The sequence below is a fragment of the Amblyraja radiata genome, chromosome 10 (genome assembly GCF_010909765.2).
Source record: "Amblyraja radiata isolate CabotCenter1 chromosome 10, sAmbRad1.1.pri, whole genome shotgun sequence".
NCBI lineage: Eukaryota > Metazoa > Chordata > Chondrichthyes > Rajiformes > Rajidae > Amblyraja > Amblyraja radiata.
In genome coordinates, this window is record NC_045965.1 from 40,074,934 (window position 1) to 40,088,957 (window position 14,024).

General features: G+C 41.4%; 1 protein-coding gene across 1 annotated transcript in view; it reads left to right on the plus strand.

The window, feature by feature from the left end:
- Nucleotides 1–13,680, plus strand: part of gpx7 (glutathione peroxidase 7) — a 28,136-nt gene extending 14,456 nt beyond the window's left edge. The window contains exons 2-3 of the mRNA XM_033028623.1: nt 10,371–10,632; nt 11,846–13,680. Coding sequence (XP_032884514.1) covers nt 10,371–10,632; nt 11,846–12,009 — 426 coding nt within the window. The 3' untranslated portion in view covers nt 12,010–13,680. The remainder of the gene's footprint in view (nt 1–10,370; nt 10,633–11,845) is intronic.
- The last annotated feature ends 344 nt before the right edge of the window (nt 13,681–14,024 follow it).

Consider the following 14,024-nt stretch of genomic DNA (forward strand, 5'->3'; position numbering starts at 1 on the left):
GATGGTGAAGTTGATGAAGTCCGTGAATTCTGTGTGGGTGCAGGAGGTAGCACCGATGCAGTCATCAATGTAACAGGGATAGAGTTCGGGGATAGGGCCAGTGTACACCTGGAACAGGATTTGTTCAATGTACCCTTCAAAGAGGCAGCCATAGCTGGGGCCCATGCTGGTGCCTATAGCTACCTTGGAGGAAGTGGGAGGAGTCAAAGGAGAAGTTGTTGAGGGTGAGGACCAGCTCTGCTAGGCGGAGTAGAGTGTTAGTGGTGGGAAATTGGATGGTTCTTACTCACTATGTTCCTTTCCTGCTATTACCAGTCCAATGGGGTTCTTTATTCATTAGTTCATCATTGGGAATGGTGCCTTCTCCCCCTGCCTCTGCTGTTACCTAGATGTGTTAGCCTCTACCACATAATTTCATGTGTTGATCACCCACACACCTATCCACCTGGTTTTCTTCTCACATGGCCTCCCTTTCCTATCTCCATCTAGGCCCATATTCCCATCTTACTTCACTTATCTGGTTTCACTAAACAACTTCCAGCCTCTGTCTCTGCCTCCCCAGTTTGTTTTTTTTTCCATCAAAAATTCAAACTGATGCTTTGATACCTGGGTAAGTCTGAGGGTTTGGTTTAACCGGTTGTCAAAGTAGTCCGATAGGCAAGGCTTTTTCTGGCACTTTATATATTCCATGAGTGAAAGTCTGTGGATCACTACCTCACCGTTTTTTAATTTGCACCGGCTGTTGGGGTGTGCGTTAGGAGAAGATGAATAGGCACAGTTGGTTGTAGGTTTGCGTGAATGTATTCGAATATTTTGGGGTCAATATAAAAGAAACAATCATACAAAAATGCACAAAATTTCAGTGCGAAGGATCTTTTGCGCTTGATCAACTTTATTTGCATGTTTAATTTTGTCCTTCGTAATTGCTTTTTATTACAAAGAGGTTTTCTTCCTTTTGCGAATCCTTGTGACTTTATTATAGAAACATTTATTTGGCAACTAGCACTATTATGGTACAGGTCATTTTTTTTGTGCCGTCTTACTAATGTTTGACTGCAATAGAACCAAACATTGGAATTTAGTGCCATCAGTGACTGATAACATACCGCCACTTTGGCAAATTTCGTCCATTTGTCATTAATGATTGTAAATAAATTGGTAGCTACATATTCTCAATATTCAATCATATTTAGAACTGGAAATGCAGTGATGCCATTATATGGATCTGTACTCTTCCAGAGTCAGATCAATAGAAAACATGATGAGAAGCCTGTTGCAATTTTTCCTTTATGAAATGTTGCCTTAGAAACAGTTGGAAAAGGGTGTGGGAATTTCAAATGTAGTCTTGTATTTCCTTATTTAAAGCTCAAGCAGAACAACAGATGTAGCTAAAAGCAGGAAAGCTTTTATATCAAACATATGAATGTTTAAGGTTAAATTTGTAATGCTATATCTTGTTGGTATTTGCTAAATTTCTGCATATGTAACCATTTTATTCTATTCTTGAGTATTTCTGAATTGGTCCATGTATACATCACAATGACTCAACAGTAAACACAAAGTGATAATGAAACTCTTTTAAATCTGTTACCATTTTCAAACAGTTGCTTTCATGAAGGCTTGGCTTTGTAATCAAACTTCCATTTAATGGCACTGCATGACATGTTGTATGCAGTATAACTTATAAAGTCTCATGTCACTTCTCAGCACTGAGAATTCACATGACTAACTACTACCAATGTGACAAATCATGCAATTCTATTGATAGCAAGAGCTACAGATGATCTGGTCACCCCATTCCTTCTCTCCAGAGATGCTGCCTGTCCCGCTGAATTACTCCAGCATTTTGTGTCTATCTGCTGTTCCTTACACAGATCTGGTCACATTATTTTAAATATAGCAATTGGCATGGTTTACGCCCTTTTTCACAAGAAACCATAAGCTGCTGCCTGTTAGTAACAGTAAAAACCTTGTTATAGTCAGTGCCACCATACAGCAATGCTCAAACTAGGTTGGCAACACGCCCTGGCAGCAGACCAATGTGATGGCTTGGTACAATGCTCTTTTGTTAGCTTGTTAATTAAAATTAATACAAAATGAGAATGTTAAAATGAAACCATTGTTTGCCTAGAAGCACTCCAATCCCATATTTTCTTAAAGGTGAAAGGTTGCAGACATTTTGTGTGCAACGTGTCTGTGCGCCTTATAGCATGATTTTCAAAAGCAAATATATATCAGGAGTGTTATTATCATTTCTTGTCAGCCGCATCAAATATATATTGGGAATGTTAATATTATCATTTATTTCTATGGGAACTGAATACCAAAGTAGGGAGATCATACTACAGGTATATACTATATTGTACTATATACAATATCTGACTCCTTATTTAAGCGAGCATGTAAATATGTTAAAAGCTGTTCTGAGATTTACCAGACTGATAGTGGGTTGTCTTATGAGAAAAGATTGGACAGCCAAGGCCAGTATCTGCTGGAATTTTGAAGAGTGAGCAGGGACTTGATTGAAATATCTCAGATTCTGTGAAATCTTGCCAGGGTGGATGTTGACACTTTGTTTTGAGTGTGAATCTGGAACCAGATGCTTCAGTTTTTGAAAAAATGGCCGTCCATTTAAAACATAGATGAGGTGAATGTTTATCCGAGGGTCGTAATTCACTTTATCATTTGTTCTCCAGTTGATCAGCTAATGAAATGTACCATTATAAAATCTTTCAGACTCGGATTAGTTTAACATCATATGCAACTGGGTGCAATTAAATTCCTTGTTCACATGAAGCTCAAGAGTTAACAGTTTTCATATAATAATCATATAATAATGATTAATACAACAATAACTATAACAATGATTGCAACAGAATGGTGCAAGATTGTTGTGCAACATTTTATTAATTTAAGTACAATAATGGACTAACCAAATGCAGTCGAGTTAAGAGTAAAGGGCCTGTCCCACCAGCATGAGATTGCATGCGTCTAGCATGACCAAACGTGGTGGCTTGAGGCGTACGGCCTCGTGGGGCCGGTCCCACTTCCAACCGCTCAGCCGTCTGGAGTTGTGCGGGGCTGGACCCGACATCATACTCACCAATCAGCAGGGTAGGAGGCGGGCGGACTGAATTTGGACTTCGCATGGCGTTGGGCGGTTACGTCATCACGCAATGGCACGCCGGGTGGTGACGTCATCGCGCAACGCCACGAGCTAGGCGTACGCCGTCAAGACGCTGTGTATGGCGTCGAGAAGCTGTGTACGCCCGTCGAGGCGCTGCATACGGCCTCAATGCGGCTGCGGGCTGACAGGCCGTTGCCGCGCAAAATTTTTGGACAGTCAGTTTTTCGGAGCCCTGCGCGATGTCGGGACCAGCCCCGCACAACTCCATACGGCTCCGGCGATCGAAGTGGGACCGGCCCCGCGAGACCGTACGGCTCAAGCGACCACGTTAGGTCGTGCTCGCCGCATGCAGTCGCATGCTGGTGGGACAGGCCCTTAAGAATACGTGGCAGCACCTCTGGAAACGAGGTGTAAAAGAGGTGATTGGTTCAGGAGTCTGATAACAATGGGAAATAAGCTGCTCTTAAGTTTGGTTGAATGGCCTTTCAAGTTCCTGTATCTTCACCTGGAAAGTAGAAGAGAGAAAAGGGAAATGCCAGGGTGGCAGGCATTATTGAGGATACTGCCAGCCTTTCCAATGGAACTGACTAACAAGACGGATTGGATGGAAGGAAATGATAAGCCTGTGATGGAATGGGATGTCCTCACTCTATAGATTCAGGTGGTCAAGTGCATACCAGGCTGAGATGTATCCCATAAGAATATTTTCTATAGTGAATCTGTATAAGTTGATGAGCACCCTCATGGACATGCAGAATCTTCTCAGACATCTTAGAAAGTAAATACACTGCTGCGATTTCTTAATCACCGCATTAGTATGAAGGCATCAGGATAGGTTGCTGGTAATATGAATGCCTTGGAGTTTGAAGCCGTCGAACATCTCCACAGCGGCTCTGTTAATGAGGACAGGGTTGCTTCCTTAGGTCAACAACCAATTCTTTCATCTTGCTAACATTAAGGGTTAGGTTATTATCTTGACACCATGAGACAAGGTTTTTGGTCCCTTTTCTGTATTCCGTCTCATCTGACTTACAATAATGTATCATCGGCAAACTTGAAGATCAAATTGTCGCTGTACTTGGCCACACAGTCTTGGGTGTACAGGGAGTAGCAATGTTACAAAATTTTGAGATTTTAAAAATCAAGTCTGTAATTTATCCCATCAGATAAAGCATAAAAATAAGTTTAATTTGACACCTAATTCACTTTCATATCTCAAGTATTTAAAAAGTTATGGCCATTTTCATACTGGGAAATGAGCATCTTGTTCCCTATTGATTTTCTATGGACATAACAAAAAAGCTGTGATCGTGAACAGTCAAAAGCCCATAACTTTCTTAAAAATTAAGAGAACTGAATGAAATTTTCAGTTATCATAGATTGAAGCATTCTGAAACAAATATAAAATAATCTTACTTGGATGACCTGAAATTAAAGCATATAATTAGTTAGTTACCTAATTGTAGCTAATTTCAGACTTCAATTACTAGATCTAAACATCTATCCATTTCTTAATAAATGATTAACATTTTTAAATAGCCTAAATGTCCAAATAATATTCACAAATAATTCACAATAAAACATGATTTTTAAATCTCATTTACATTAATTTATAGACCAAATGGAAGGAATTTAGTGTTTAATTGTTGTAAATAAATGCCCATTTAAATCAGCTTTCCAGTGGGTCCCTGTGGAACGCGCTGGTTTAGAACGTTCACATTGCGGTAGATTTGTGCCCCAAATGCCGAGAAAAATACTGCGGGATATATTGGGCCCAAATTGAGCTACTCGCAATATTAAACTTTGTATAAAGGGATCTTTAGAAGCCCTTTTTAATGTAAAAATATACAACCTAACTTCTGCTATTTGCTTTATGAGACCCTGCGGTTGCTGGCGGTCGCGGGTTTAGAGATTGATTTTTAAACTACTATAACTATTATTCAAGGCCTTTAAACCTAATAATAGCTTTTGCGACGGGGTCTTCCAGCGATTTTTCGTTAATAATTAACTAGGCTGAACATTTTCGATTGGAACAGCTTAGAGAAAATCGCGTTTTAAACCCGCCCCCTCTAAACGGCGCCAAAATCGCGCACACTTGCAGCGACAGATTTTCAACGACGCTTCAGGTAGGCTTTGCAACATACCTACAGGGAGTAGAGCAAAGGACTGAGCACACATCTATGATGGGCAACAGTGTTAAGGGTCAGGTGGAAGAAATGTTATGATTAATTGTAAATCTCTGAACTCTGCTGGTCAGGAAGGCCAAAAAACAGTTGCAAATTTAGGCCGCAAGGCCAAGGGTACTGATGTTTAGGGATTAGTTTATTCAATAGTATGGTGTTGAAGGCAGCAGTCAATTAAGAAAATCCTGGCATAGGTTTTCTTATTGCCAAGGTAATCCAGAGCTGAATATAGTACAAGAAAGATGGCATCCTCTGTCGATCTATTGTTCCTCTACACAAATTGCAAGGAGTCTAGATTATCCAGAAGGCCAGTGCAGATGTGAACTATTACCAATCTTTCAAATCATTTCATTATGATAAATTCTTGCTGTTAGGTAAATTTATTCATTTACATCAGTTCTTAGGTCATAAGGTCATAAATGATAGGAGTAGAATTAGGCCATTCGGCCCATCAAATCCACTCCACTATTCAATCACAGATGATCTCTCTCTCTCACTCCTAACCCCATTCTCCTACCTTCTCCCCATAACCTTTGACACCTGTACTAATCAAGAATCTATCCATCTCTACCTTAAAAATATCCATTGCCTTCTGTGGCAATGAATTCCACAGATTCACCATCCTCTGACTAGAGAAATTTCTCATCTCCTACCTAAAATAACGTCCTTTAATTCTGAGGCCAAGACCTCTATCCTAGACACTCCCACTAGTAGAAACATCCACTCCCAATCCACTCGATCCAAGCCTTTCACTATTCTGTATGTTTCAATGATGTCCCCCCCTCATACTTCTAAACTCCATCGAGTACACGGTCAGTGCCGACAAATGCTCATCATAGGTTAACTTACTCATTCCTGGGATCGTTCTTGTAAACCTCCTTTGGACCCTCACCAGAGCGAGCACATCCTCCCTCAGATATGGGGCCCAAAATTGCTCACAATATTACAAATGTGGCCTTACCAGTACCTTATTGTGCAGGGGTCGGCAACCTATGGCCCTCGGGCCGGATGCGACCAGTAACCTGAAATCTCTCCGGCCCGCAGGCGTATTTATTTTCCCCGTAATCATCCGGACTGCATACTTCCATCATCTCCGGTACCTCCCGAGGCCGCGGCGCCCAGGTGCGGTGACGCAAGGACGCAAGGAGGCCTGTGCTGGCGGCCACAATGGCGGAGCCACCGAGCAGCGCCGAGCACCGCCAAGCGCCGAGCTCTGGCTGTACAGCATCCTGTGCAAAGCCGCCGGCACGGACGAGCACTTTCTGTGTCAGGATCACTGCGCTTCACTGTCGGGATCGGGGTTGTCAATAGGCTGGGGATGAGTGAGTGTGAGTATTTGCGCCATCGCCTTCAGGACAGAACCAAGACAATGATTCGTAGGTCAGCCATGTTTGTGAGCGTCGTAACTAGGGGCCAGTGCTCCGGGTGGCGTCCTCGAAGGGGTGGGGTCTATGTGAACACGTGATTTGTTGCCTACCATCCGGGGCGGGATGGGGGCGGGATCCATGTATACACGTGATAGATGTGGCCCGCTATCCACTCACAGACATGCATCCCTGTTTTTGTAAACAAGCCCTCTTGAAATAAATGCTCGCATTGAGTTTGCTTTCTTTACTAAAAAATTCAACTTGCAGATGAACTTCCAAGTCCCTGTGCATCTCTGATTTCTGGATTCTCTCCCCATTTAGAAAATAGTCTTTATTCCTACTACCAAAATGCATGTCTGCACACTTTGCTACACTATATTCCATCTGCCACTTCTCTGCCCACTCTCCCAATTTGTCCAAGTTCTTCTACAGAGTCCCTGCTTTATAGACACTACCTGCCCTTCCACCTATTTTCGTAACATTCTGCAAATTTTGGCCACAATGCCTTCAATCCCCTTGTCCAAATCATTACTATACAAAGTGATGAGTAGCGGCCCCAGCACCGACCTCTGCGGGACTCGGCTACTCACTGGCAGCTAACCAGAAAAAAAAACACTTTATTGCCACTCTTTGTCTTCCGCTATCCAGCCAATCTGCTATCCATTCAAGAATCTACCATTTGATACCGTGGGCTCTCACCTTCCGTAGCGGCCTCACGTGTGGCACCTTATCAAAGACTTTCTGAAAATCTAAGTAAACAACATCTACTGACTCCTTTGTCTGTCCTGCTATTTACTTCTTCAAAGAATTCCAGCATATTTGTCAAGCAAGACCTCCCCTTCACAAAGCCATGCTGACTTCAGTCTATTTTATCATGAACTTTTAAGTACTCCATAACCTCATCCTTTACGTTAGACTAACAGGCCTAAAATCTTACCACCGGTTAGACTAACTGGCCTATGGTACCCATTCATCCCTATACTTATAAAACTCTGATCTTGGATGTGTGTGTATTTGTGTGTGCGTGGGATGTGTGTGTATTTGTGTGTGCGTTTCACATCTCGAAAACACGATGTGCTAACGGTGAAATTTTTACATATTCCGATAGAGATTTACGCCATGATGTCAAAATCGCCTTGTCAGAAAATTTCATGCATTATTTCTCGTGTTATTTATGGAAATTTTCACAAATCTCAAATAAATTAGAAAATAAACGAGATGGTCTCGCTGATGACATCACAATGGATCTGACTGCCTGCCTCTGCTCGCGCTGCGAGTGACGTCACCCCTGTTCTGTCTTCTGTACTTTTTGGCTTCTTAACTTTCACTTCTTTAAATTCGTCACTTAGCATTTTTAAACTGCTTCTCAGGTCGTGCTGGGCTCCATGAAGTTCTAGAACATGGCGGCGGCGGTTGTTATCACCGCGTGGGTGAGGGTGCGGGGCAGCGCGATGGGAAGGTGGCCGTGGCGGCCATTACTCCCTCTGGGGGAGGCTGTGTATGGAGACCTGCGATTCCTCCGTCGATCGCAGGGACTCGGAGAATCGTGACGCCTTTTCCTCGCTGGTGATCCCGATCCCACCTGGCGATCTCTGGCCGTCACGGGGGACGACCTCATCTCCGTCTCCTCTGCCCGATCGTCTGTCACACGGAAGCCACAATCGGCCGGCCCTCCGCTGCTTTTGACTGTCCAACAGGTCCCACTTGGTCTAGTATAATCATATAATCAGCATATGATCCTCCAACACTTTCGCCACCTACAACGGGATCCCACTACTGACCACATCTTCCCATCTCCACACCTTTCTGCTTTCCGCAGAGATCGTTCCCTCCACAACTCCCTGGTCAACTCGTCGCTTCCCACTCAAACCACCTCCTCCCCAGGTACTTTCCCATGTAACCGCAGGAGATGCAACACCTGTCCATTTACCTCCCCCCTCAACTCCATCCAAGGACACCCAACAGTCTTTCCAGGTGAGGCAGCGGTTCAGTTGCTCCTCCTCCAACCTCATCTACTGTATCCGCTGTTCCAGGTGTCAACTTCTGTATGTCGGCAAAACCAAGCGCAGGCTCAGCGATCGTTTTGCTGACACCTCCGCGCAGTCCGCCTTAACCTACCTGATCTCCCGGTTTACTCAGCACTTTAACTCGCCTCCCATTCCCAATCTGACCATTCTGTCCTGGGCCACCTCCATTGTCAAAGTGAGGCCCAGCGCCAATTGGAGGAACATCACCTCATATTTCGCTTGGATAGCTTATACCCCAGCAGTATGAACATTGACTTCTCTAACTTCAAATAGCGCTTGCTTTCCCTCTCTCCATCCCCTCCCCCATCCCAGTTCTCCCACCAGTCTTACTCTTTCCGACTGCATTCTATCTATGTCCCGCCCACTCCCCTGACATCAGCCTGAAGAAGGGCCTCGACCCGAAACGTCCACCATTCCTTCTCTCCAGAGATGCTGCCTATCCCGCTGAATTACTCCAGCATTTTGTGTCTACCTTCAATTTAACCTTCAGATTTGTGTCTACCTTTCATATAACCTTCGGATTTAAACCTTCGATTTAAACCAGCATCTGCACTTCTTTCCTGCACACTATGGTTCCCACTATTCTGCTTTGCTCTCTTGTGCAGCGGGGTAATATTGTCAATTTTCCAATCATCTGGGACCACACTTGTCTCTTTCAGAACCCTTGGGTGCAGTTCACGACTTATTCACCTTCATATAATCTTAATGACTTGTTCACCTTCAGCCCTTTGAGCTTCCCAAGCACCCACTGCTGAGTTATAGCCACTCCACTAACTTCCACCCCCTGACTCTCTTGAATTTCAAGCACATTGCTGGTGTCTTCCACTGTGAAGTCTAATGCAAAAAAGATATTCAACTCCTCTGCCATGTCTTTATTATCTTATGGTAATCCATCCATACATTCTTCAGACCGAGAGACCTGGAAACGATTTAACACACTTGAGTTTTTTTCAATCTTCTTAACATTATTATTTCAACATTATTGCAGAATGTTCCCAAAGTTAGTTTATGATCTGTGAGGTACAGTGGAACATAAATTGGCCATATTATAGACAATAGACAATAGGTGCAGGAGTAGGCCATTCTGCCCTTCGAGCCAGCTCCGCCATTCAATGGGATTATGGCTGATCATCCCCAATCAGTACCCCGTTCCTGCCTTCTCCCCATATCCCCTGACTGCGCTATCTTTAAGAGCCCTATCTAGCTCTCTCTTGAAAGTATCCAGAGAACCGGCCTCCACCTGAGGCAGAGAATTCCATAGACTCACAACTCTCTGTGAGAAAAAGTGTTTCCTCATCTCCGTTCTAAATGGCTTACCCCTTATTCTTAAACTGTGGCCCCTGGTTCTTGTCTCCCCCAACATCGGGAATGTTTCCTGCCTCTAGTGTGTCCAAACCCTTAATAATCTTATATGTTTTAATAAGATATCCTCTCATCCTTCTAAACTCTAGAGTATACAAGCCCAGCCGCTCCATTCTCTCAGCCTATGACAGTCCTGCCATCCTGGGAATTAACCTTAAATTTGAAAACTGTTGTAGATTGTTAATTGTGTGAAATTTAGTTTTCCAGCTAGGAAATGTATTTATATATGTCAAAATGCCCTTGTTATTTTTGCTTTTAATTTTAAACTGCACTCCTTGTCTATCTCACTGTTATTCTTTGACAGGTTTCTTTAGTTGTTAATGTTGCCAGTGAATGTGGCTTCACGGAGAATAATTATAAAGACCTACAGCAGTTGCAGCGGGAACTGGGGCCAATGCATTTCAATGTCCTAGGATTTCCCTGTAATCAGTTTGGAAATCAAGAACCAGGAACTGATCAAGAGGTTGAGATGTTTGTTCGAAAGACGTTTGCAGTTTCCTTCCCAATGTTCAGTAAGATCATTGTCAAAGGCACTGGTGCGAATGCAGCATTCAAATATTTGATAGGTAAGAATGGGATGCATTAAAATTATTTTGAAATTTGACACAAATCAGGAATTAAATCTATTTCTAATATTTAATAAAATACAAAGTATGGAAACAGACCCGGCAACCCAGCTCACTCATATGCTTCCATATCTTTCCTGCCTATCTATGTACCTTTCTGATCTTTCCATGTGAGAAGAAAGTTATCAGAATTGTCATTGTGAATTTCTAATAATCAGTTAGTCTCCTAATATTTGTTGACCTGGATGTCTATTTGGGATTTGTGTAAATCTTTGCCTGTTAATAATCTGTCCTTATTGCAGTGAAACTGACTTGTTTTCTCACTTTCTTAATGCTAATGAAGGATATCCAAGCTGAAATGTTGATTCTGTTACCCGTATCTGTGGAAATAGCAATGTTTCCAGTGTTTTCTGTTCGTCTTCTGTTACGGGCAAGTTTGAAAATACATTCTTTGTTTGCTGCAATGGTGTTTTGAATTTCACCTCCATTGAAATCAGTGGGGGGGGGGGGGGGTTCTGAGCTTAGCAGGACCCATATGGGTTGTTGCTGATAGATCTACACAGAACCTCTGGCATTTCCTGGAAAATTTAGGCCCTATAAATTAAAAAAATGTAAAGAAAAGAATGCTCGAGATATTCTGAGGATTATACAGCACATAAATGTCAATTCAGCTTCTTTCCCCATGTTATCTACTCTGCTATTTCCTGTATTTTATTTTTATTTCAGACTATTAGCATCTCCAGTATTTTTACTTTGTTTTATAAATTCAGTATTCAATACAACCTGACACAAAAAGTTATTCAGCATGAAAGAGAGATGACTTTTCCTTGTCTGAAATTTGGTGTAAATTTGTTTGACACATAATTAAATTATAAAATAACTTTGCTGCACCACAGAGATTCTGACATCTGCCACATTTGGCCTTCTACTGACCATATGTCTTCTCATTCACCAATACTACTACTTCCATTCCACAGATTCACCCATTTCCATTCTTGTTGCTGAAACCCAATTAATTCACATTCCATTCCCTTGTTCTCGTCAACCTCTTTTGCAGCAGAAAACACTCTTAAATATATTTTGATGGCCATTCTTAAATGTTATATTATTATGTTAGGCATGGCATAACAACCCAAGGTAGAGAAAATCTGAAAAATCTGGGTAGCCTATATTAACACTTAAAACAATTTTTGTTTTTCTCCATTTGTTATAGACTCCACTGGTAAGGAACCAGATTGGAATTTCTGGAAGTATCTTGTGGATCCAAAGGGTCAGGTGGTTGATGTCTGGCCACCTTCTGTTTCAGTTGCAGAAATAAAGCCAAAAATTGTATCGCTAGTGAGACAGCTCATTGTGAAACAGAAAGAAGAATTGTAATGTAAACCTGATTTATTAACAATTATTGTCATGTTATTCAATTGCACATTAGTATTGGTCAATCATTTCTGTTTCAATTTAGTTTTATGAAGCCCACTAATTCGAATTATGTGGCATAAACTTGAAAGTAAATTGTTTTTCACATGCAACAAAAGGTAATTCAACCACTATTTATAGTTTTACAATTTGTGGGGGGGAAGAAAGAGCATACATTTAATGTCAATAATTCCATGTGAAATTTACACAAGCTTGTTTGTTACTCATGTTGATCAAAAGATGAATTCGTGAATTATTTCAGGTTAAAATTCATTAAACGTAAAATTAGATTGCAGTATAAATATTACAGAAAACATTTTCTTTTTTTGATTCTGAAGGGGTAATTTTAACCAGGTGTTAAATTCAAGAAGGGATGGGGTGAGCCCCACATTTTAACAAGCCTTTTCAACTGACCGTCTGAATCGGGTGGAAAGGGGTAGTGGGTGGCAGGGGAAATCAGTGGAAATCTTGCTGCTTTTAAAGTGGGCTAGAATTTGGCCTCATCAGCGGAGAGAGGAGATAGTCTATGGTTGGTGGTGGGGGGGGGGTTTAAACACATCTCACCTTGCCATACATACTCTGTTCTCACTATTTCCATTTGGGAGTCAGTTACAAGTCCTACCCATTGTCCAAGGGCCATAGTTAAAATTGCAGTTGAGGCCTAATTATGTTATTGAAAACTGATTTCCATTTTGAAAAAGAGCGTCTGCATTTCCAGGTGGATTTTTTTTACTGTTTGCTCAGAAGAGCAAGTTAAAGTCTGTGTTGGGCAGAGGTAAAAACAAGCAGGAACTTATTAAGTCACCCAATTGTAAGTATTTTAACTGTCTGAATGCTAGAGGTGCAGGGATTAATAACAAATGCTTACCCTATCCCTAATATTTCTGTTAGTGCCAAATTATGTTAGTAAAGTGGGAATAGTGTAAACGATGGATTTTTGGGACGACTGTTATGTAATGAGATGCCCAACACTAATTTTATTTAATTGTACGGGTATAGTATGTCACAGTTCGAGGCTAAAGAAGGGAAATGTTTTTCATTAAGTCATTATTTGTCTCCCTCTACTGATTGGACATATTAACTAAATTGTTATCTGTAGCTAGCAGGACCTCACCTTATGAGAGTTTTAATTTGTTGGTCAACAAATTCCTTTTCAATTTGGAGTGTATGGATTTTTCTATTTTTCTGACTCAATAGTCTTTAACGCAAGGGAAGATTTCTGCTCTGCTCTTCTGAATGGAATACTGCACAAGAGAAATGGCTGTGGGAAATAAAGGACATTCCTCCAATTCTCTTTTCATTTATGATACCCCCGCAAAGAAAGGTCCTAGATTGATATAAGCAATGATTCATACTATTGTTTCAAACTATATTTCCCTGATGAACCAAATTTCTTATTCATGATGCAGCATGTTTAATACATTTTCTTGAAATCCTTGTCCAAAAATATTGTTACTTGTATTAAAGAATAGAAAATTAATTTTCTATTGGATCTATTTTTACTTTAATGTTGGTGCTATTTTATGACAGAATTCTTTGTGATAATGCTTCCTGCATTGCTCCTCTAATTGGTCAATTCTGCACAATGTGCACCTGAGGATGCATTTGAATAAATAAACAAAATAAAAATTCTGAGTTATTTCAAATTTCTTATTGTGTCCTTAAGTCTATAATGAGTCATAGTTATTATAAAATCATGTGATAGCAGCAGAATTAGGCCGTTCGGCCCATCAAGACTACTCCGCCATTCAATTGTGGCTGATCTATCTCTCCCTCCAAACCCCATTCCTCCATACCCCCTCTGCCACCCTTACAAATCAAGAATCTATCTATCTCTGCCTTAAAAATATCCACTGACTTGGCCTCCACAGCCTTCTGTGGCAAAGAATTCCACAGATTCACCACAGATTATAGTCTCCTTTCTATCTATACTTTATTCAAGTATGGATAAATAAGAAATTTGTATATCCTATTGCATG